Raw genomic sequence first — 24,424 nt, forward strand, 5'->3', positions numbered from 1 at the left:
GGCAGTCGCTGCTGCAGCTCGCTGTGACCAGCAGTGGGGCTGCAATGGGTCCCCATCCCATCGCCATGGGGCAGCAGCCCCTCTCCTGTTGCCACCGCTCGGCTCCCACGTGCTCCTGACCCCGGTAACCATCTGCAGGGTTGCAGGGCTGGGACGGCTTCTTTCTGCTTTGCTCTTTGCTTTTCATCCATTCAGCAACAGGGGGCTGGGGGATTTGTAACAGAGATGGGATCAAAGAGACGTATCTGGAGATGAGACCGCGCTCATTCCTTCTGGCTTTGGAATTTGCAAGCGCTGTAAACTGGAATGAAAACGTGAGCGTAAGAAATGCCCCGAGGAGCAGAGCTGTGACCTCACGCTGTAAGTGGCTGCCGTGAGCATTCATTATTTGTTCAGAGCTCTTCATAGACCACGAGTGTTGTTTCTTTTAATTTGCTCCAACTTGCAGGAGGTGTGCGGGCAGCTGGGAGGCCTTCAGAGCCCCTCCCTGGGTCGGTTTGGCGCCTGGCTGTTCCTTATGAACGCTTTCACTGTGCTTGAAGCAAATGAGGTCAGCGCACACATCCCGAAGGTAACAGGAGGAGAAAGGCAGAGGTGTTAGCTGCATCTGGGAGGCTGCTTCGGGATGGATAATGCTGCTCTGAAGCTTCTTGAAGCTTGGGGTGGATAATGCTCTTTTGAAGCTTTTGCAGTTGATTCTGTGCACCGTTCCCAAAAGGAGCCCTTCATCAGTGCCCCGCAGTGGGGTTTCCCCAGGGCCAGCGGGTGCAGTGGGATGGGAGATGTGAGCCGGGTGGGAAGGAGTGAAGTGAAGGGAGTGCAGGGAACTTCAGGAGAGCCTGGGGACGTGGCCATGAGCTTGTGTCCTTGGAGGGCTGGGAAAGCCCCTGCTGGGCCTGAGGGGCAGCAGCTGAAGCACAGTGGGTTGGGGACGTCAGGAAAGTTTGGTGTTCCCATCCCATGGCACCACAGCCATGTGGGTTTGGCCATTTCCAGGGATGGAGGCTCCACGGCAGCCCACTCGCAAGCTCTGGCACCTTTATGGCAACACTATTTTTCCTTGAGTTTCAATTTTGGTCTCCATCCCAGCTGTGCAGCCACTGCTCCATCAGATCTCTGTCCTTGGCATACTGGGCATGGGGGTTGGCTCCCCAGTGTCCCTGAGTCCCCCAAGCACCCCAGGCTGGGTGCCTGGCAGCACCGACTCCTTCCTTCCTCCCCAGGCTATGCCCCACTGCCCCACGCAGGCAGCAGCTGCAGCACAGGCCATGGTGGGAGGCGGAGAGGCTTTCGTGCTCCATATCCTGCTCTGCATTCTGGGCAGAGGTAAGTGGCCATTCAGCATGGCTTGGCACAGCACGTCATGGCATAGCTGTGCCTTTTCCAGGAAAGCCAAATCGAGCTGATGTCATTTGAGCATGAGCTTTATCAGTGCTGCTGCAGAGCCCCAATCTGATAGCGCGAGTCAGTGCACTGCTGTAATCTCAGGGATCAGAGCTTTCAGCCTATGCGTTATTTCCCTGCAGTCATTTAAGCATTAGAGCAAAAGGTAAAATCAGTGAGGCTGTTTCCGAGCTGAGCAATGAGTCACCGGCTGCTGGCACGGGGTTTACCCTGCACTTGGGGGGCTGCATTGAAGCTGCGAGCATTGTGCAGGTGCTGCCCAAATCAGGTGCCTGGGGCACGTGAGGATCGAGCCGGGCTCCGTGGTGCCAATGGGTTCCAACGTCTCCATCACCTGTGTCTCGGCGCTGGACTGCCCGTGGGCGAGCCTCTCCATCCTGCTCAACCTCACAGCCCCCAAGGATCCCCCACGCCCTCTCAACAGCAGTGCAGCCCAGCTGCAGCTGCGCGGTTTCCGCCTGCCCTTCAGCATCATCACCTGCCTCGCCCGCTGCCCCAACAGCTACTGGAACGAGGTGGTCTGCGGGACGGAGCTCTGGGCCGGCTGTGAGTACTGCCGTGGGGTTACGGGTGATAGGGGAGCGGTGGGGCTGAAGGCGGGGATGCTGATGCTGCCTCTCTGCAGACCCCCCAGGCCCCCCCACCAACCTGAGCTGTGCCATCCCCGAGCGCTCAGGGAGCCTGGCATGCACATGGGACGCCGGGCAGCCAACACTGCTGCACACCAACTACAGCCTCCACATGCGCAGGTAGGGGCCCACAGGCACTGGGGAATCAGATCATAGAAGCTTAGAATGGCCTGGGTTGAAAAGGACCACAGTGATCATCTTGTTTCAACCCCCTGCTATGTACAGGGTCTCCAACCACCAGCCCAGGCTGCCCAGAGCCACATTCAGCCTGGCCTTGAATGCCTCCAGGGATGGGGCATCCACAGCCTCCTTGGGCATCCAGCACCCAGGACACAGCAACCCCATTCCCAGCATGAACTTAATGGTGCCCAAGCACCTAAACAAAAATGCCACCAGGAAATAAGGATTGGTACACCAGTGGCCTTCCTGCCCTAGCCCTACATGTGCTGTGCCACATGCAAGGCCAAGCCCCCATGGCGTGAGGCTGCTGGGCTTCCCTAGTCAACCCAACTCCGCTATTCAATTACGTGCAGTCTGTGTGGGTTTTCTGATTAACCACCAAAGTTGCCCCTGGGGTACAAACTCTGAACCCTGCAGCCTGAGTGAGCTGTGGGAGCTCCCTTCCTGCAGCAGAAACGTGAATGCCATGCAGCAGTGCCAGGAACCAAAGAGAATGATTTGCTAGTTCACTTGAAGAGTGAAAAACTGCAGCTCTGGAGATGACTGTGCCCCATGCGGGGCTCTGAGCATGGCCGCTTTCTGCCCCGCAGCATACAGACGGCACAGGAGGATGTGTTCCCCACGGGCTCACCAGTGCCCTTGAGTGCTCTGAATGGCAGCAGTCGCTACCTGGCATGGGTGCAGGCCAGCAATGCACTGGGCATGGCACGCTCAGCCCCTCTGCACCTCGACCTGCAGCAGCTCGGTACGCCCGTGGCACACACGCTGTGCCCTGCACTGGGGCTCCAACCATGAGCCCCTCCAGCACTCTGTGCCCACACGGTGCTGTGACGCCTGGCTGATGGCTGCTGCTCTCCCCACAGTGGTGCCCGCCGTGCCCCTGGCTGAGAGCGCAGAGACGACGGCAGGGTCACCTCCCACCACCACCATCCGTTGGCGACAGCAGACAGAACTGCAGGACGTGCGCTGCGAGGAGCGGCACAAGGCAGTGGGTGCTGCGGAGTGGCATGTGAGATGGCGCTGAGCCCCAGAGGTCCCATTATAGCTATGGGTTGGGGTCCCCAGGGAGCAGGGCGGGTTGAACAGCCCTTCCAGCAGCATTATCTCTGCTTTTTAAGCAAAAAGCAAAATTTGTAATATTTGTAAATCTTATCTAGCTCCGCAAGGACAAGGTGGAAAAAAGCCACTAAGGGTGCTCAGCAAATACCCGCTTAATCAGGTCCCTCCTCATTGACACAGACACAACTACACTTGGGCAAACTGCACTAAGGTCCTTTTTGGAAGCCTCCCTGGGGCTGGCAGACAGCTGACCCCCAATCCCAGCACTCAGCAGAGCTGCCAAAACGGGAGACTGCCTGGTGCCACTGGCACAGAGCTCTGCAGTGTGCTGGGTTAAATGGGTTCAGTTGTCTTTCCCCTGACTTTAATGCATATGAATCAAAGGATCACAGAATCATTAAGGTTGGAAAAGATCTCTAAGATCATTCCCACCGTGCCCATTACATGAGCTCCAAAGTGGCGCAGGGAAACCTGAAAAAGCCCAAGCATTGTGCCAAGCGTGGGAACCCTGCTCATGCTCTCCGGCTGCGCTCACCCACTGCTTTCCCCTTGGCAGCAGACCCCCAGGTTGGGCTGCACTGTGGGTTTAGCAGCACCATGTGCTCAGACGGTTGAGCGTCCCCTAGCGGCCCTATTGCCTGTTTGCCCTGCAGGTGACAGCATGGGACAGTGCAGTGCAGCGTGGACACCAGCTTCAGAGTGCCACCCGCTACGTGTTCCAGGCACGGTGCCGGCTCAGCGCTGCAGGCAGCCCCTGGAGTGCTTGGGGCCTGCCCTTCACCTACAGCACACCCGAGGCTGGTAAGTGGTGGGAGGGCATTGCCGGGCCACGCTGTGCTGCGTGCAGTGGCGGCTTGTCTGGCTCTTGAGGTCAGAGAGGCGGTGGTGCCCCATCCCTGCAGACACCCAAGGTCAGGGGGGGTACGCACGCGATGCTCCGACGTGGGCATCTCAGGGCACGTACCGGCTGTGTCCCGCAGCCCCCGCGGCAGCACCCGACGTGTGGCGGCGGCTGGGGCGGCTGTTCCCCAACGGCAGCCACGAGGTGACAGTCTTGATCAAGGTAAGGCCCTCTCAGGGCGGCGCTTGTTCTCTTTTAGCACGATAGCTCCAAACACTAAGGGGCAGTAGCAAGCAACGCCTCGCTCATCGCAGCGACGGAGCGAGGGTGACGATGGTAGCAGAGGGCGGGGACCCATGGGGGCACCCCATCCCATCCCCATCCCATCCCCATCCCATCCCCGGCTCCACCTCTCGCCCCCCGCAGCCGTCCCGCGATGCCCGCACGCCCATCCTGGGCTACGCCGTGTGGGCTGGAGCCTCGCGTCCCCTCTGCAATACATCGAGCACCGCCTGCAGCCTCCTCCTGCCTCCGGCACTGCGCGACCTCCGCGTCACCGCCTACAACGCCCGGGGGGCTTCGAGCCCCGCCCGTGTGACGCTCCGCCGGGACCCCAGCCCGGAAGGTGGGACCTCGAGCACGCCGGCTTCGGCCTTAAGGAGTGCGGCTTTTATCTGAACGGCGAGGGGAGAAACGTTATCGTGCGCGCACATGGGTTTAAAGCGAGAGCGGAGCCCCTCTGCCAAGGGAACACAGTGTCCTCCAGACAAGGCCACAGTCCCTTGGAGATGCCCCAGCAGCACAGCTCAGCGCTTCGCCTCCGAAAGCTGCAGCAATGAGTTTAAAAATAAGCGTGTCCTGCTGGCAGGGCACCATCCGTGCTCACAGCTCCCAAAATAGCTCTTCTGCCAGTGTCCCAGCCAGGAGCTGGAGCCGCCACACACGAAGGGAGGAAAGGAGTCTGGGTGCCCCAGGTTCCCTGTGCCACACGGTGTGGTTTTCCCCATGGCCATGATTTCCTATTTTTGAAAATGTCTCTTTGTGAGCAACGGGAGGGGAAAGTCCCATTCAAATGAAGGACAAATAGCGAGCGTGACTAAATAGATGCTTTGCAGTATAAATAAGGTGGAAAAATTCTCTAATCTCCTCCTGATCAGAATCACACACGTTTCCTGTAAATACGTCAGGTAAAGTGTTTCAGACGAAGGAGACATGACAAAACTGAACACATGCTTCTGGGAGGCATGCATGTGTGTACGTATCTCAGTATCAAATATAGAGGCAGACAGACAGAGATAGATGGAGATATTAAAAAAACGCTTCCAAGAACATCTTTTCCCCCCTCAGCCCTTACCCCCCCAAGGAGGGCTCTGCCCAGCACAGCAGCCCTCCAATCTCACTGCTCTCACTACAGGTCCCTGTGCCACTACCTCTCTTTGCAGCCTTCCCATCACCACTGGCTGTGGATGTGCAGCGTGAGAACCAGAGCACCATATCCGTGGCCTGGCAGCTCCCCCGGCACAACGGGACCCCCCCACTCTGGTTCATAGTGGAGTGGGTTTGTACAGCTCCGTACAGCCATGAGGAAGAGTTCTTTTGGAAGAAAGTCCCAGGCCAGGACAGCCACACCTACATCCAAGGTAAGATATCACAGGAGTCCTTTAGCCGTTGGGTGTAGATTGTTAAGATGTTGTAAAATCGACATTTCATTTGCAATTGAGCCCCTGCCCACTTGATTTTGGAGCATGGGAGGATTCGACAGTGAAGTGATAGAAGACCTGAGGGCACCCAGTGGCATTTGGTCACACATGTGAAGGCCACGAGGAGAGAAGGGGCAGAGAAAGAGAAGGAAGAGATGAGCGAGGTGGCAGGGAGTGAAAGTAGGGTAATCCCTGGAGCTTGTGCAAGCACAGAAATACAGATGTGCATTTGTACAAGCAGAGAGAGAAGGCAAAACACTTGATGTAATGAGGCTGTAACTTCAGCTCATCTCCTCTCCCTGTAATGGCCAGAGCTCATGGACCCTGCAATAGTCAACCTGCGAGTCCAGCAGCAGCGCGATCTCAGACCTGTCCCACCTGTCTCCTGGTTCCCACCTTCATTCTGGTGTTTGTTGGCTTCAGAGTACCTCCTAGTCAGTTGCCTGACCAAGCCTTTGCTCCTTCACTTGTAAACCCCACACCTCCTCTCCTTTCACTGCTCTATCAGAAGCCCTTGAGCAAATCCACAGCTTTAATAGCAGCTTATAAATACAACTTAAAGGTAACTATTGCTTCTTTCCAGAGGACGCAGCAGCAGGAAGCCACATCAACGTGTCGGTGTATGCAGTCTACCCAAATGGAGTGAGCAAACCAAGCTCTGGCCAAGGTAAGCTCAGTGTGTAGAAGTTGCTGCCTGCTGTGGTGGAGCTGCAGAGTTCAGCTTTGTGGTATTCTCACAGTCTGCCAGTTTTGTAGTTTTAGAAACAAGAGCAAGGTCTAGAAGGAAATATTTTGGCTGCAGGACACACCAGAGACTTTAACACACCTGCATGTAAGCCTTTTCTAGCTGACACTCTTTGCTGTCATGCACAGATCTCTAACAGCGCACCAGAGAATTGCATCTTACTCTACAAAATACACCAATGGAGTTATTCTCCCTTTTGGGGATAGGAAAGATGAGGTTGCTGCTTTCCCTACTTGGCAGTTGTTAAAGACAAGACAAAACAAACCCAACTTTGACAGAGAACTGGCCGAGCTGCAGCCAGTCCTATCTCACCGAGAGCTGGATGTAGGCAGGCTTCAGTTCTGGAAAGTATTTAATATTAAAGAGGGCATGGGCCAATTAAAAGAGACAGTAAGGACAGTCTATTTCTCATCTCCAGCAATGTGAGTAGGCTGTGACTGTCCTCAGGAGCTGGGCAACCTGTTGGCCCTCTCCTAAGCCAGGACAAGCCATGCACAGCCCAAAAGCTGAGTGCAGAAGACCCCTCCCAGCACCCCCAGAGCTGTTCCACAGCTAAATGTGCCAGTGTGACACCATCCCTCCACAAGTGCTTAATTCCAGTGCTGCTGAGTTATTGGCTAAGACACTTTCCTTCCACAATTCCATATAATCAAGGTCTGCTTTGTAATGCAGAGCTGAGTGGGCTCACCCTCTAAGCACACTCTGTGTAGGGGAATTGAAGTACTTGCTAGGAAAAGAATGTGTCTCAAATCTACAACATTAAAGACTGTACCTTTTCCATTTCTTGCCCCTGATTTTGCTAGTGAATTGTGTTACAGCTTTGCTGAAACAGCTGCAGCACTGGCCGGGTCAGCTCAGGTCAAAGCCCAGTGCCAACTTGGTAACATGAAATATAGTTTGACAGTGGGGCTGACATTGCTGCATACCTCTCTGGTACAGTACCATGTAGACAGAGCAGTTTAGAATGAAGAACTGCACACAGATAGCCTTACAAAGCAGCGAAGGCTTTCCCTGGGGGGTTATGCTGGTCCTTATGGAGCTGGTGCAAAGCAGAACTGGGTTGGGGCATTTCTCCTCCATGCCTCCATGGCTTTGCCAGGCCTAGACAAGCTCAGTACATTGTCCCCCACTTGTTGGTTCATTAAAGTACTGTGAATTCCAAATGGTTTTCACTCCTTTTCATCCAAATCAGTCCAAACTCACAGATCAGTAACTCTTGTAGAAATTACTGGGTGGACTGAAGTGGCCTATGAGCTCAGGACATGGTGCTGGGTATTCTGAATTGTCTCTATCAGCTCTATGCAATGTGACTGCAGATGAGAATGTTAGCTGTGTCCTTATCAGCTCCAATCCTCAGCCTAAGCACGCCTGTGGTTCTTGCAGAGAGTCATGATGTTTCTGGAAGCCATTTTTATAAATAATATGAATAAAATAAACAATAGCTTCTACTTCACCCACTGTACTTTCTATAAATGAAGTGACAGGCATTTTTTTCCTCTCTCTGCTGCAGTTTCTTTGGAGGACCAGATGTTGGGCATTATCTACCCGGAGGCTTTGCATGGTAAGAGCAGAGTATTTCAGCCTTGGTAAGCAAGAGTTTCTGCCTGAACAGAGAAGTTTTGGCCAGAGCAGCAAGTGTGGCATCTGGAGATATAGGAAAAGGGAAGAGAAAACTCCACATACTTTGGAAAGGTCAGAGGCAGAAAAGCGATTTTCACTTGACAGGAAAGTAAGCCACACAGTGAGAAAGGCTTCCATACTGTTGTGGGTGAGCAGAACATGCATCATCCTCCAATTTAAGCTTTGTTTTCTTGTGAGACATGTAATAAAATGTACATTCCAGAAAATTGGAGGTAAGAGAACAAGGAAAATAAAAGATCATAGAATCATAGAATGGCCTGGGTTGAAAAGGACCACAATGACCATCTCGTTTTAACCTCCTGCTACGTGCAGGGTCACCAACCACCAGACCAGGCTGCCCAGTGCCACATCCAGCCTATGAAAAAAGAATGTTAAGAGATACAATAGCATAACAGTGACTGACTTCTGCCCTTACAATCTGAGCCAAAGACTTAATTAAACATTTCCCATTTATTTTTCTGACTGCAGTTGTGCTTTGCATGTGTTCTGGTAAAGGTTATGCTATGATCTGTTTCAGTATTTAAAACAAAAACAAAACCGATGTGAACTGAAAAATTCACTTGAGCATTTCTGGAAGGTACCTCTGCGTGGGAAATGGTTAAACACAATGACCACACTTCTTAGAATTACTTGCCTCCAGCTCCCATCTGCACAGCAAAGGGCCCTCAGTGCTCAGCCTGGTGCTTCACGGCCTCCAGCTTTAAATGCATGGTGTTCTTCCTGCAGACCATCAGAACTGTGAGGGTAAACCTGTAGGGACAGCAACAGAAATGCAAGCAGTTGGGTTCAGCATGACTGACTGTGGATGCAGAATTATTCACAAGTGAGGAATCGGACCACAGAACGCCGTCTTTAAGCTGCCTGATTATTTTTTTCCCTCTTTATCCTTTTTTTTTTTTTTTCAGAAGATGACATCAGGCTTTTCCTGGGAACGGGTGTCAGTGTGCTCATATTATCGGTGGTTCTTGTAATTCTGATGTTTAAAAAATCAGCTAGAAAAAGGTATCGCTTTTGTCACATTTTTTCCCTTATTTCCAACTCACGCTTTTCTTCCAGTATATTTCACAATTAACTACAGAAACCAGTCCTTTTCTCCATGCTCTTCTCTTCCTGAGGGCAGCTCCACCCATTAATCATATTGCTGCAGAAAAGGATATCTGTGAATTCCACAGTATGGGAGAGAACCACTGAAAGAGCAAAAACCATTCCCCCATTGAAGCTAAGCTTAGGGACACATGATATATTGTTATTATACTTATCTAGGGGGAATGAAAGAAGAGATAGGAAAAACACAACCCTCTTTATGTAAGTTTTATACTAGAATTTGGTTCTGTTACTTTTGAATGAAGAGAGAATGCTGTCCCCTGCAGGATCTGTTGGCTGCCCCTCACATCTGCACCCTGAGATTGGCAGAGGTTGGGGAGTGTCACACAGTGTGACATTATCATAGAACCACAGAATAGCCTGGGTTGAAAAGGACCACAGTGCTCACCAGTTCCAACCCCCTGCTATGTGCAGGGTCGCCAACCACCAGCCCAGGCTGCCCAGAGCCACATCCAGCCTGGCCTTGAATGCCTGCAGGGATGGGGCATCCACAGCCTCCTTGGGCAACCTGCTAACAGTGCATCACCACCCTCTGAATGAAAAACTTCCTCCTCATATCCAACCTAAACCTCCCCTGTCTCAGTTTAAAACCATTGTCCCATCACTATTATGCTTGTCCTATCACTACTGTGCTGAGCAGCCTCCACAACTGCCACAAATGGAACCCAGAGGAGCAGCACAGAGAGCTGGAGAGATAGAGTTCAAATGGGAAAATCTACCTGGACAGGGGTTTGTAAACCTAATGCTTCCAAGCCCTCCACAAAAGCCATGAGTGATCAATACACTTAGAGTTCCCTCATCATCCTGGGGACAATTTCATCCCCAGTGAACAAGTGAGTGACTAACAAAATGGACTAACTCTTTTTTTTCTCTGTCTCTTTTTTTCATGAAGAATTAAGGCAGCAGTGGCACTGGTTTTGCCAAAATGGCTGCTTGAAGATTTCCCCCACATGGAAAACAGCAAGGTGATAAAGTCCTTCCAGGTAATTGCACCACTGCATCCCAGCTTTTTTTCACTTACATATACTTAGATTGAAAATCATTCTGCAGGTGTGAGAAATACGGACAAGAAAAGGATTCAGCCCTATGGGATGTAGAACTCAGAGAATCCTTTTCCTCTCATTTGCACTGTGCACAGGAGCCCAGCTTAGCTTAATCTTTAAACCTTGTCTCAGTATAAATGTCATACAGTAGAACTGAGTCAAGCTGACCTCGAGGTACCCACGTAAGCATGGAGACATGCACAGCTCTTCTGTCTGCTCTCCACATGTCACTGTAGTCTGCTTTGTGGAGGGGATTAGAGGAGAGAGGAGGAAAGGATGCTGAGATGAAGACCAAGAAGTCATTGACCTATTTCCCCCTTGTGATCCTCCCATGATATCACTCCCATTGGTGACATTTTCCTGTTTCTTAGTACAGTCATCCTTTTTTTCTAGGAGAAGAGTGAATTCACAAACAGCATTTTCAGTGAGCCGTTCCTGGATAACAGTGACCCCACAATTACGGAAATAAAGGAGCTGTCAGGGGACAAGAAATACAAGAACGTGGACATCAAAAAGGAACCCAGCAATGTGGTCCCTGAGAACGTGGAGCACCCACAGAGCTCAGCACCTCCCCATAACACGGCCACGGAGGACGTCAGTGACTACAAACCCCAAATCTCTGATGCAAACACACTAGGATATGTAGCTGCCAACATGGGCCTGATACAGCCCTACACACCAGCTCCAGAACCAGAGACAAATATTTTCTTCCGAGACTACAGCAGCCCTTTTAGCTGCCTGTGGGATGCTGAAGGAGCAGGGGCCCAGGTGTGCCTGCTGGACAAGATCAACCTGGTTTTAAACAACGACAGAAGTGGACAAAACCACGCATTCAGCTCCGCCCAGGAGGAACAAAATGCCCTTTTGGAAAACCAGTGGGAAAAAACACTGTACAGTGAAGGAGTTCAGGAACAAACCTTGGTTCCAGATGAGCTGGTTTCTTGCTTAAGGGCAATGAATGGAGGATCTGTGGATATACAGACCTGCTTTCCCCAGAGCATCGGAAGATTGTTTTGAGTGAAATTGTGATGAGAAGCCCACAAACTTGTGACAATATGATGGTGACACATATCTGCTTTTGAGATCTCAAACATCAGAGCTGGAACAAAACTCCAAATCTGAAACTCTTCCCCTTAACTGACTACAGATAGCTTTGGATGCATGGAACGCCTTGGCCAGTAAAACATCATTTAATTTTACCTCATGTTTTTACAAACACAAAAATGTGAGCTTAGATTCCTGTAGGAGCTGAAATATAAAGCAGGTGATTCTTACAGGATGCATTCTGCTTCAATTATTAGCCTAAGGCACTCTCTTGCTAAATATACAGAACATGTAATACCTGGAGCTGATTGCCTTCAAGATGGATAAAACCATCCCCTAGGTATTCTGGCTGAATTGTGTAAAATAGCTTGGGATCACCCATAATGAAGAGACACTACAATGAGGACAATTTACACATCACGCAGCAGCCATAGATACCATACGAAATCTTTTCTGTTTGACAGAATAGCCCAATTTCATTTTCCTTTCCATTCAGTAAGAAAAAATACATCAGATAAGAACAAACCTTCATCATCTTGGTCTGCCAGCCCGAGTGAAAATCTCTGTCTCCATTTGTCACTGGGCAGATTCTTCGTTTTGGATGAAGGATTTATCATCTCACATCAGTTTGTCTGCAGTTCGGCTTTGCTGCTCTGTACGAAGCAGAACATGGCAGAGAGAAATGGCATTTATTCAGTGCATAAGAGGAGATTTGGATCTTCTGAGATGCAGAAAACAAAATATCAGAGTCTCTTTCCTGCTGAGTGGTCTTGAAAGCAGTTAAAAGATTGCCCAGGATGTCAGAGGTAGCCTTGCAAGATGTTCTAGAAAGCAGAAACACCCTGGGAATGTGAGAGGTTGGATTATTATCACTTCTTTGACCGATCACCCCAACTTTTTGAGGAAACACTTGAAATGCTCTGAAGGAATACAAGCATAGAAGTTTATCATACCCTGTAAAATGGCTGAGCATTCCATGAGCAATGCTCTCCCTAAGGTTTGTTCTACTGGTCCTTCTCTCCTACCTCTTATCACAGCAAAAACTGTTCTTATGCCAGAGCTGCATCAGGACGTGGCAGAGCTGCATGCTCAGGGTGGGCAGGAGTTAGTGCCATGCAGCCAGCACTGGATGGGGCTCAGGGTGGAGCAAGGGGAGGGCACTGGCCCTTAAGCCTCCTCCATGCTGCTCAGAGCAGGACCTTGGGCACTGCGGCACTATATAACAATACGTAGCACAAAGGAGCCCCTGAACTACGTACCAATACGTGTGCTTTCCACTCACTGAGGCATCTGTGCATCTTACACAGCTCTGGGTAACGGAGCTGGCTATGCACGTTGCATGGAACACACACAGGGGATGTATTTTGTAAGACTGACATTAACAAAACAGCAAAAAAAAAAAAAAAAAGGGAAAAAAGATCACCTGACTGTGCATTACCAAAGCAAAGGCTGTAAAACAGTCATAGCAAGACTCAGTACATTTTTATAAGACTTACAAAGCTAACATAAATGCTAACCTACGTGTAATTAGTTGTCTAATATTACCCACTTGATGACTGTTGGCAATAAAACCTAGAGATTGTAATTTTCCTTCTGAATGTTGCTAGGCAATGTCAGTTTTTCTCTGACAGCTGTTGCACAAATCGATCAGTTTTGTCATTTAGTCCTGGACACCTTTAAGCCAAAATAGTTGTGTGCTATGGTTGCTTCCTCTTAGCAATCAAGAGCTCTGCCATCTGTCACTTACATTCACAGAGCAGCATGGCACCTGGAAAGATGGGATAGGTTTGTTCTTAAGAAGTAAGTAGCAAAACTGTTTCCAAGCCTGAAATGTCACTCTCACATGTAAGCTAGTCTAAAATTAGTGATTGCTGCCTGTGCAGGAAGGAAATTGTAAGAGAACAGCCACATACAATCAGCAGCCAAAATGTGAGGTGTAGAAGGTATTTTTTTCAATGTCCACATCCTGAGACTTGAGCTGCCTGTGTTACCTGAGCTACCACAATACATGGGGTGTTCGCTGCTGCACGGAAATGCTCATCCTTTCAAATACCAGGACTGAAAGTGTGGTCTTACCTTGCAGGTTGCTGGCTGAAGGCTGTCACACTAGGAGAGATACCTGTGAGTATGTCAGTGCTCAGGAGGAGGTCAGCTACCCCACACTGGTTTGGGGCTGAAACCTTCACCCCTCTCTCACTGTGCACACATTAACAGCAGAGCTGCCTTCGGTTTCACTGGGGCTGTAGGATTTGTTTCTTGGCATGAGTGGATGGTGCAACCAGAAAATACGGGCAGGTTACCAGGAGAAAATGGAAGGAGAAGGGCAAAAAAAATAGACAGTTCTGCTCCACCTCTCCCTTTTAATCTATGTAGATGGTGGTAACGGATCAGGTCTGAACAGATGCCTGCGATGCTTGCCTCTGGCAGTGAGTGCTTTGGGGCATGAGGACAGCTCTCATTTTGTCAGTAGCCCAGTGCCATGTTGTGACCTCAGCTTCACATTTGACTTGTTAGATTTGCTCTACACTCCGCTTTTTGTCTCTGCCTGCTTTGACCTTACAAAGGCCTTTTCACCAAGCCTGGGCCTTCTTTCCACTAAGTGCAGTACTTAGTGGTAAAACCCAGCATCCTGAGTGCCAGGAATTGAAGTAGCTGTCGTGCAAGCACAACACCAAGATCCTCGTAACGGGAAACCTTGAATATATGGATGGCTCAGCATTTGTAATCAAATAACAATTACATTCTTAGCACACTTATTTTAGCATCTCCGAATTCACCTCTTCCTCAAATATGACATGCTCTCTAATTCTTGGTATTTGTGTTTTCGAAGCCTTTTTCTAAGCTTGCTTATATTGCTGGCAGCTGTGTTGCGTGCCAATGAATTCTACAGGTTATTTACCAGTTTGGCAGTGAGCTGCATGGGTTCTTCACCGTAACTGTAACATGAGCTCTGAGTACATTGGAGGCACACAAAGGAACCATAAGCCAACTAGTGTCCCTACACACAGACAGTATACACCAACAAGCACCAATCTCCCACGTAACTATCACTGATCTGTGTGAAACTGCAGAGTCGTCTAAGCATAGAATGGCCTGGGTTGAAAAGGACCACAATGCTCATCAGTTCCAACCCCCTGCTATGTGCAGGGTCGCCAACCAGCAGCCCAGGCTGCCCAGAGCCACATCCAGCCTGGCCTTGAATGCCTGCAGGGATGGGGCATCCACAGCCTCCTTGGGCAACCTGCGAACAGTGCGTCACCACCCTCTGAAAGAGCTCAATGATGGGAGTATTACTTGTGCAATCCACATCAGTTGCCACTCACTTAAATGTAAAGTAATTAAATTTCAAGGCACTATAGCTCATGACACACAGATGTACCACGGTGCTGTTTCTCATTGCTGTTCAAACCAACCTCAGTGAAAAGGGTCTTTTCATACAGATGGCAAAAGAGAACAAACGAAAAAGGAATATGAAAATGAAAAGCAGTCTTTTCAAAGCTTAAACAAGCTCTGACCACAGCAAAGCCATTCATTGCTAGCTCTTATCTCCAGCCCATCGTGTCAGCATAGGGTGTATCAAGTGTGAACTTGTACCAGTGTAAATACAGATGGGACGGCACGGCTCAGGCAGCGGCACTGCCCCTCTGGGACTTGTTGCATACTATCATCCCTCAGAAAGTATGCTTGAAACGAAATGTATGGCAAGTTATGTATTAAATATGCAGAACTAGTTGCAATTTTTAATCATGTATGCTGCTGCATAGCCACCACACCACGCGTTCTCCTGGAGCACATAGCATTCTGTCTGCGACTGAAGCACAAAGGAGATGACTGCTGGTCTCAGCTCAGCCACTGGCTGTGTGACCTTCAGCGAGTTACTCTGCCTCAGCTTCTTACTCACAAAGCCTGGACAGCAATAATTACTATTTCTAATAGGGCCTCAGGATCTAGAGTCCAAACGCCGTGTGGCATCCAGTAGTTGGAACGGTACAAGAATATGAAGATAACGGAAACGTTCAATGAGTAATCTCGTGCTGCTCATTTTATTCTGCACATGCATTTGCTTGACTACTCCATGCTGAAAGATCTACAAACATTTGTCTGTCTGTAAATTGTGAGAGATTTAGCTACAAATATACTGCAGAGACTAAAATTGGATGGTAAACTGAATTTAAAGGTTCACAAAGCTAAATAACAGCTGTAAACTGGGGATTTCTGGATGCAAAGGCAGAAGACCAAAGCCGAGGTTGTGATCAGGACCTGCACACAAAGCTATGAACAAATGCCCCAATCAGCAAAATCATTCTGAAAACAAGGCAGCAGAAGAATGCCAGCAGGTAAAATGGTCATGCAATGACTGTATGAATATTCAATTAAAAATATTCTGTTTGGAGCGTCTCATCACTGTTAGCCTTCAAGAGGATCCATTCTTTAAGAGGGAAAAGTAGTTTTTCAAAGGGTAGGAGGGCTGAGCACAGCAGCAGAGACTGAAACTAAACTTGAATTTTGTAGAAGAGGATGTGAGAAGCGAGGCTGTGGTTTTACATCTTCAATGGCTTCACTGAACGCTAGCTTCACAAAGTCAAATCCTTTAGAAATCATACTTACAGAACAACGGGAGCAGCACTGTGATAAAAGATCAAAGCAAGCATTAAACACAATGAATATAACACAAATTACAGAAGTGATCTATCAAAGGAGATTTCAAGATTGATATTTACCAGAACAGCCACATCTTTCCTTAAGAGAAGGGAATTAATCTTGCCACAAAAATATTAAAAACAATAATGACAAACCCCCTCATTCTTAACTTCATAGAAGGTGCAGTATGACACTGCATCCTCCGTAGGATTTTCTAGAATTGCCCTGTTAGACTCGTACTCTCAGAGTGAATTCAGCCACACTTTGCTTGGTTTCAAGGAGGCAGAGCAACTGTGCTTGCAGAACTAAGTAACCAATTTCATTCTGCTAGGTAAAGGCAAATGCAGGCTCACTGGCATGAACAACGGTGGTAAACCCAGCACACAGACTACCTGAAATACTGAAGAAACAGACACAGAAGTCATCATTACCCAAGGTACTGCTACAGCAGCTGCTTAGTATTACTCTTGCACAGCAGGCAAAACCTGACATGTGAGCAGCTGAAGCTCACTGAAGGTCTGGTGGCCAGAAAGGCAGATGGAATGAATGGACCAAGCACAGGGCAGCACATGCTTCAGCCATGGTTTGACATTCAGCAGCGGGGCTGCTTTGGCCATCCTGAGCAGTTGGGTCTCCTCAATCACCCTTAGGGTTTCTTCTTCTACTACGACATGAGTCGTGGTCTTGCACAGTAAGTTGGATAGCTTTCCAGCCAGGTGTTTCCCTGCTTTGAATCACCCAGCTAACACCAGCACAGTGGCCTCCGTCACCAGGGTGGGAACTGCACAAACCACAGGTGCTGCCAGAAAAGAGATCACTGAATGGTGCCCTGAAAGAAACTTTTGCAAATGGCTGGCTGGAGAAAAGCATTTAAACAAAAGGGCAGGGAAACCTACTGCTAATGTGGGAACTGGGAGGGCATTGAGCAAAGCTGACCACGAGGCCTAAAGAGAAAAAGAAAGGAGGGAGGCTGTGACGTGCATGCAACTTGCTGAAACGTGGAGCCTGAAGGAGAGTGCTGCTTCTAATCTGTAATGAGCTCAAACCATTACACTAATCATAATTACAATACCAATATTTGTGCTTGTCAAGCATTACGACTGCCTTGGTGTTGCCTCGTGCACCATTTGGATGTGCAGAAGCACATGCAAAAAAAGCAACCTTTACACGACACCAACACATGAAAAAAGCAACCATTTACCTTTCAGGACTCTATCACTGATGACAGTCACAGCAGGTTTTGGGGGTCGACTCCCATTGCCTCCCATGATTTTTCAAGCACTCAGTAATTAACTTGCAGCGAGCTGCCCCTCCTCACTTATCATTTCATTGTTGATGACTCAGTACCTTTCCTTCACAATTACTCTTTCTCAAGGTTATTTCCAGATCTACAACTTGACATAACCAGAGAGTGTGATGTCTGCACCTCCTGATTTCACTTTTGAGTTTGAATGCTGTGTTCTCCAGCAAAAACTTTAACACGAGCTCTTGTCTGTATTCTGACCCGGCCCCAGTCTTCTTCCACCATCAGCTCTAACTTTCTCTGATGCTCATTAAAATATTTGGGAAACAGGTGGCTTTTCAATATTTGGAGCTTACTGTACTTTTAGATAGCTTTTTTTTTTTCCCTTAGAAACCCAATGTAGGCGCTGGCTGAGTAAGCCCTTCCCAGCTCTCTGTTTTGCATCACTTTGCTTTGCAAGTCTCCTTTTACATGTAAATTGATCCCAGGTAAATTATTTCATCTTTTCCCTTCCAGCAGTTGAGCAGGAATCACCAATGTCACACATTCAAATTTCATTACATCATTTATATCTGATTCCCTCCCCCACAGCCTCCCACAACCACCACCACCACTATATTCAGGAAAATCCATATTCTTTGCTCACACTTTTTCTCTAATCCCAGCATCCATTGGATTAGGAGAGTGAGTAGAAGGATACAGCACCTTGACCTCAACACGTTATTTACTTACTAACGGTGGTTCCTTTCAGATTTTTATCTCTGGAAGCTTGGCAGCACCAGACCTGTGACTCATATCCCACCTGTGAGAGAAGCCGTCCCTTCCCCTGTTTCTGTAATCACCATGATTTGTTTTAGGCAGTAAATATCTGATACAACACAGTTTGTAATTCTCCCCCCACAAGTGAACTCGCACTCTGCAGGTTGCCTTATCTCTTGCACGTACAGTTCTGCTTTGTCACATTCTCATTTTGATCATACAAACTTCACCTTTGAGAACTGACTTAGTGGAAGAGCAGCACTGCTGCTCACCGCTGGCAGCTGTGGATCTCAGAAGGCACAGCTTTGCCTGGGCTGCAAGAGACAACACTGCAACCATTGGTAGTGCTGTGTTAGAACCTTTTCCTTTGGCCTCTTCTGCCACAGCCCTCTCTGCTTTGCTACAAATACTCCACAGCCCATGGTCACCATCACCACCGAACAGCACCTCATGTCAGCCACTGATGGTGCTTTCCCAAGCTGCATTTCAGATCTGCAGACACCACCTCGGCTCAGAGAACTGATGACTCTGAACTTCCCTTGACATCACCTTCTGCCCCAAGAAGCTCTGGCAGCGCAGGCAGGTTGGTACAGAGCTCAGTACACGATACCTCCATCTGCAGCAGAGGCCATGCCCTTTCGCTCTTATTTTTGCAGACAAGCACAAGGTTAAGCTTTTGGTGAGCATCTGCTCATGCAGCACTGTGCCTTAACTCAGACGCATGAGCGATGACACAGAGTTACTTTGGGCTCAGCTTTGTTCCCTTGCCTTGAAGGAATGCCCTGCACATGAAGACCTTCAAAACCAACAGCAAAGCTCTTCCAATCCGATTCTGGAATTCATTAACAGTTGAAATGAGAATAATACTTAGCAAATCCTTAATGATTTTGTGATTCTATGAAATACTCTGTACGAAAGCCTCCTAGAAAAGCTGAGGGCTTATACAACACCTGACATATTAAAGACTGCTCCATGTCAGCTCTTGGAAACATACAAACATACGCTCTATTTCAACACAACTCGGTGAGAAAGAACTGTGTGAAATAGCAGGGTTCGCTGCTGAACCTTGAGCGGAAAGAACAAAGAAAGCAACTGCATTTCACGATGGGCAGTGGATTGGCGTTTCTCAGTTCAGTTTCTTGCCATCGTGACGCAGAGTTCTGATGGCTTGGGCCACCTGAGGGGCACCTTCCCTCCTGTGCATCACCCACGAGTAAGATGCTGCCCAAGCCTTGCTGCTGCCAGCTGAGCACAGCGTGTGGCTGCTGCTGCCATACCTTCTGGAGATGGCACCCAGCAAGGTGGAGCAATGAACGAGGCCTTGAGAGATAAGAGAGACAATACGCTGCCATATGAACCTCTGTCAGAGTCCTACTTTAAAAGACACCAACCCTGGTTTTACAGTGTGTGCTTGGAGGGTGTACATGAAGTGTGAACCAAAAGAAGGCAGAGGGGAAATCAGACAGACGTATAAAAGGAAACTGGTGGTATTTGGAGCCTCGCAGGGCACAGACACACACAGTGCATGGGGGTAGGTGGTGAGCTTTGTCAGCATTTCCTTCTCTCTATGAAAAAAGGGCGAATATTATGGTGTGATTTGGGAGGGGGGCCCTGAGGCCTGGAGGCTCACACGGCTGCGGCCCTGCAGACCTCACACTGCCCCACGGCGCCTCCGCTCAGCATTCAGCACGGCGTTTAAGCAGGTGACGGCCACCCACGTCCAGCCAAGAGAAGGAACAACACTGACAAGGGCCCTTCTTCAGTAGGACCTCTCTCAGACCCGGCGGGAGCCATTAACAACGCGAGGAATAAGAATCCGACCCCATTTTCCTGTACACCGGCACCAGGAGCCTGCTGTGGGAAGGGTGGGGGAGCTCGGGGCTCCGTCCCTGCGCTACAGCTGTTGAGTTCCGCGGCTCCTGCGCGACCCCTTCCCGGGGAGAGCAGCGCGGCCGGGGGGAGCGCGTGGGGCGGCGCGGGGCGGGGCGGCGCGGGCGGCAGCGGGGCCGGGTAACAGCCAGCCGGCCGCACGTGTGGGATGCGCGGAGCTGAGCGGCGGTGAGTACCCGCGGAGCCGGGAGCGATGCTCCGAGTGCCGAGCGGGGACGGCGTGGGGCGGCGGGGCTCCTTTAGCGGGCGCTTACCTCAGCCGGGCGGTGTCCGAGCCGGGAGTTCCCTCCGCGGGGCGGGCGGTACCTCAGGCGGCAGCTCGCGCCCTCAGCCGCGCGGGACGCCCCTCAGCCGGGCGCCGTTTCGCTGTGGCAGCCGGCTTCCCGATAAGCGCAGCTCCTAACCTCAGCCCTACCCGCAACGTGCGACCTACAGCCTCCAAAAGCCCGTTTTTACTTCAGGGTTTAACGCAGCAGCGCTGCGTGTTCCTCGTCGTGCCGGTGAGGCAGCGGCGGGCGGGAGGAGGGCACCTGCATAGCGATCCGCTGCCACACGAGCGGTGCGTGAGGAGCCGCTGGTTTTGAGCCGGGCGTTTGGGGCACGGTTTTGCTGAAGGATGTTTACCCAGTCAGAGTGGCAATTTCAGTTTATTGGAAGGCAGAGCGTTTATCTGAAGAGCCGCGGTGTTGTGATTGCTCATCCTGGCACTTACGAATCACCTACAGAGCTGGCTGCTGTCGACGTGTTGGTGTGAAGCTGAGGTGCTGCAGCAAAGCATTTCCACCCGAAGAACCCGAGGATTTAAATGAAATGTCTCTATGAACCTATAGGAAGTCTCGGCTCAGGTCAGTGGAAGAGCACCCACGTCCTCCATAACAGGAGGGCTGCATCCTCCGGTCTGCAGTGCGGACGTCAGATCTGGCTCTGGATTCTCAGCAGGGTTTCCCTGCACAGCAGACCCGCTCAGCCTCTCCTCACTGTTCACTGATGTGCCCTTAACTCCATCTCTTTGGTGCTCTCACAGCTGCAGTCTGCCCCATCCGAATGTGTGCCACAGCAGCTTGCCGCTGGAGAGGTGAGAGAAATCCACCTGCAAAAGGTGAGGAAAGTGTCGATGCTGGGGCTCTAGGAAGCCCCAGGCGTTTCCATCCTGTCTCTCACCCTTCCCTCCTTCTTCATCTCTTTCTTCATCTCCGTTCCCCAGAGAAATGGATCTTGTTCTGCACAGTATAATGTTTGCTTTGGGGTGACAAAGCTAGAAGGCAGATGGGATGAAGGGTGGTGAAAGAGGCTGGCGGGCAAGAGCACATTTGGGAGCTCAGGCTGGAAAAAGAGGTGCAGGACTTCAGGACAGTGACAGCTGCTGGAATGTGGCAAGCAAAAAGGCATCCTGGGGAGAAATAGCATGTGTTCTTGTTCCTTGAGAAGAAAATGAAGAGGCTTGAGAATTGCTGCTATGGTGTGTCCTTTCTGCTTCGGGTTCTGCTAAATTTTAGCTGTCGCACAGCTGCAAGGAGTTGAAGTTTACTGTAAAATTGCAATGTGCAGTGCAGGAGGTATAAAAGCAGAAATGAAGGAGAAAAGCCTTCATCTTTCGCATAGGGCATACTGAGGATCTGTTCTGGTTGTCTTTTGCAGCAAGGTTTTTGGCTCTGGGCTTGCAGAGCATCTCTGGGAGGGAATGGAAGAAGTATGTCTCTCCTTGAAGCACAATGTCAAAGTATCTGTGATTCTAACATCCCTCTAAGCTGTGTGCCAGTCTGCAGGGAGAGCCACTGTAACATTCAGCTGCTGCTTAGGATTGCATCTCGAGTGCCACAATTCAGCAATGGTAGCAAGGAGAGTTAATGAGAAAGGACTGATGAAGTAAGGGTTTTGAATCTTCTGAAGTTACGAAGTAGTACCAGTATTGTAAAATGATTTTTTCCCACTTTTTAGGAACTGGTAAAAGGTGATCATTTCTCTGTAGGGAGCAAAATGCAATTTGCATGGATTGTACCTGTCACAATTTGTTTGTTGATGTACTTCACAGCAGGTAAGATATTTTTTTAAATGTAAATAGCAATTATAAGTTAAAAGAAGCACTGTGTGATTAGTGTTCTCTTTCAGACACACCAGTAAACATCTCATTAGAGAGGGCAAAATTTGATGCTTAGTTAGGTTTACACTGTGCTTTCCTTAAGAGCTCATTGATCCACTGCTGCCATTGAGTGTCTTCCCATTCTTCATGGCAACGTTCATTAAACAACAGTGAGAAAAGCAGTTCTGATGAGTAGGTTTTGCCTTGGGTTGTGCTTTTTGGTGTGATCACTGGTAGTTAGGCTTTGGTTTCTGATCTCCATTTAATCCAGTCGGTGAAGACTTGACCAGTAACACACTGTGAGTTACAATGCAGAGACAAGAATCTTTACATGATTAATTTAGCATGACTGCCTTCCCAGAGTTATCATGTTTTATGAGATAAGCAATATATCCATTTTAAAGGCTTGTTTTCTCATTCTCTTGCAGAAGCATGCAGTAAAGGAAATGTGTCTGCCAGCAAAGTTCCCCATGGTGTTGCAGAAATATGCGAAAAAGGAAACATGACTGCTAACACTGCTGCTCATGTCCAGCCTGGAACCAACATTACCCTCTCGTGCCAGCTAAAACGACTGAAATACAGAGAGCAGTGCAAGACAGCTCTTTTCTTTAACGGTTCTGAACTGATTAGCAATTATGGCACTTCAGTAAGCAACACATTTCCAGTCAATACGTATGGCAAACACATGTTTACTTGCAAAATAGATTGTGAATACAAGAAAAAACTCATTTGTGGAATTGATATAGAGTCTGGAAGTAAGGAGAGTTTCATTATTCCTTGTTCTTTCTAATGTTCTGGGGTGCCTCTGAAGCAGAGGTTAGGAGCTTATAGGGGGTGGCCTTTTCTAGAAAAGGTGCTACGTTGTACTGCTTCTATATCTGAAATACTGCTGGCTGGAACTATGCAACACAACAGAGGCCTTTCACACACCCTGATTCCCAGCCCCCCATGTGGATGTGGGCATCTGGAGGGCTCTGTGTGCACCTCTGTCTCTCTTCCCCCACTGTCTCTCAGCTCTGACAAACCTGTTGTGCTGCTTTATATGTAGTGGCAACATTTGCATGTCACCAGCTTGCTGCTCTCAACATTTTTAAGGAAGAAACTGATCAGAATATCTGCTTAAGATCCTCCAGATCAGCCAAGAAATGTGTCATGTATCCAGTATGGGACAGATGGCAATCTTACCTGCACCTGGGATAAAGGAAGGTTTACACACATGAACACTACATATGTGATACAGTAAGTAGCACGGGGAAGTAGGTTCTTTAAAGCCTATAACCACATCTTAGAGGGGTTTTTATGTTAGTTTTATGTTGTTTGTTACAGATTTACCCTTTATCAAATCACACAAGAGCTGCTTTCTGAATAAGTCAGCACAAGGCTGCCATGATCACAAAAGACCTTTTCTGTTTACAGTTGCGTGTGCTGTGCAGCAGTAGTTAAATTACTCCTGGGTTAAGCACACTAAGAGAATATGCTAAGACCTGGCTCCTTTTTTGCAGAGGGAAGCTTAATAGTAGAAGCAGTCTTAAATTGGCTGCTTAAAACCTGCTGTTTTCCCATAGTGGATCTTCTCTACGTAGAGATGATGTGATTAGCAATACCAGCACTAGAAAACCTCAGTTCTGAGCTTCTCATTATGTATCACAGTTCAGCTAAGGAGATGGAGAGAAAACCTTTCCAAGCTGTCTTATTTTTCTTCCTCTTAAGGAACCAACAGTGCTGTTGCTCTCTCTGATTTTGCTGAGCTTTCCCTGAAATAGTCTGCAGACCTCTGCAGCAAGCTATGAGCAAGGAATAAATGGATTTATCTTCCACAGTGTACAAAAGGGTATTAACCAAGAGCTTTCCTTCTATTCTAGGCTATCAGATGGGACTGACACCTTGTGTTTTTCAGAAGAAAGTCAGAGTAATAAGTTTGGCTCGCTCGTTCTGAGCACGAAGTTGAATTTTGAATCTACTTACAGACTTGTGGTTGTCGCCTCCAACAAACTAGGAAGTGCTTTTTCACAGCCACTTAAATTCATGCTAATAGACATAGGTAAATGTCTTGCTTACCTTCTTTCAGTTAGCGCTGGCTATTTAGAGAAAGTGCAAACTGAGCACTCTGTCTTTGTTGTTTAAACCTGTCAGGGGAGGTATCCACCCATCTCAATCACCCATTCTATTTACCTAACCCTCCATTATTAGCTGTGATGCGTAACTGAGTGCTGTTTCTTTTTGTTTGTTTTTGCTGCCAGTGAAACCACATCCTCCAAACTTTTTAGTGGAATTTGAAAATTCTGCAACAAATTGCACATTGTTTTGGCACAGTGAAGTCCAAGTGCAGCTCTGCAGAGTGAGATACCGTCCACTTAGCAGTTCCACCTGGAACATGGTAATCCTTTTTTGAAGAATAAAGGAAATTATGATCCTTGGATG

At 48.9% G+C, this 24,424-nt stretch overlaps 2 protein-coding genes and 1 long non-coding RNA gene across 13 annotated transcripts in view; 2 read left to right on the forward strand and 1 right to left on the reverse strand.

Moving 5' to 3' along the window:
* On the forward strand, nt 1–11,622 carry IL23R (interleukin 23 receptor). Of its 2 annotated transcripts, none has more exons than XM_040705192.2 (17): nt 1–124; nt 224–360; nt 449–571; nt 1,224–1,326; nt 1,657–1,950; nt 2,030–2,153; nt 2,804–2,958; nt 3,077–3,222; nt 3,926–4,073; nt 4,253–4,335; nt 4,540–4,738; nt 5,556–5,753; nt 6,397–6,480; nt 8,069–8,119; nt 9,105–9,201; nt 10,196–10,286; nt 10,740–11,622. In XM_040705192.2, exons 3-17 carry the CDS (start codon nt 518–520, stop codon nt 11,361–11,363), a joined length of 2,451 nt encoding a protein of 816 aa, XP_040561126.1. In that variant the 5' UTR covers nt 1–124; nt 224–360; nt 449–517; the 3' UTR covers nt 11,364–11,622. The 2 variants fall into 2 exon arrangements, with proteins under 2 accessions (XP_040561126.1, XP_046800692.1); XM_046944736.1 differs by having other exon boundaries at nt 224–314.
* LOC121111351 lies at nt 5,752–20,296 on the reverse strand. The gene is made up of 3 exons (XR_005861996.2): nt 20,178–20,296; nt 11,917–12,043; nt 5,752–8,949 (listed from the first exon to the last, which is right to left on the reverse strand). It is a non-coding gene; the product is annotated as an uncharacterized LOC121111351 (long non-coding RNA).
* Nucleotides 19,552–24,424, forward strand: part of IL12RB2 (interleukin 12 receptor subunit beta 2) — an 18,106-nt gene continuing 13,233 nt past the window's right edge. The window contains exons 1-8 of one of the 10 annotated variants that reach the window (XM_046944538.1): nt 19,552–20,091; nt 20,649–20,768; nt 20,948–20,998; nt 21,862–21,958; nt 22,432–22,758; nt 23,128–23,242; nt 23,866–24,044; nt 24,244–24,380. In XM_046944538.1, the coding sequence (XP_046800494.1) occupies nt 21,901–21,958; nt 22,432–22,758; nt 23,128–23,242; nt 23,866–24,044; nt 24,244–24,380 (816 nt within the window). In that variant the 5' untranslated portion in view covers nt 19,552–20,091; nt 20,649–20,768; nt 20,948–20,998; nt 21,862–21,900. Of the gene's footprint in view, nt 21,959–22,431; nt 22,759–23,127; nt 23,243–23,865; nt 24,045–24,243; nt 24,381–24,424 lie in introns of those variants that run through there. The other 9 variants (NM_001398321.1, XM_046944535.1, XM_046944533.1 and 6 more) reach the window with 9 other exon arrangements.

The sequence above is a fragment of the Gallus gallus genome, chromosome 8 (assembly GCF_016699485.2).
Source record: "Gallus gallus isolate bGalGal1 chromosome 8, bGalGal1.mat.broiler.GRCg7b, whole genome shotgun sequence".
In the NCBI taxonomy this organism is placed as follows: Eukaryota; Metazoa; Chordata; class Aves; order Galliformes; family Phasianidae; genus Gallus; species Gallus gallus.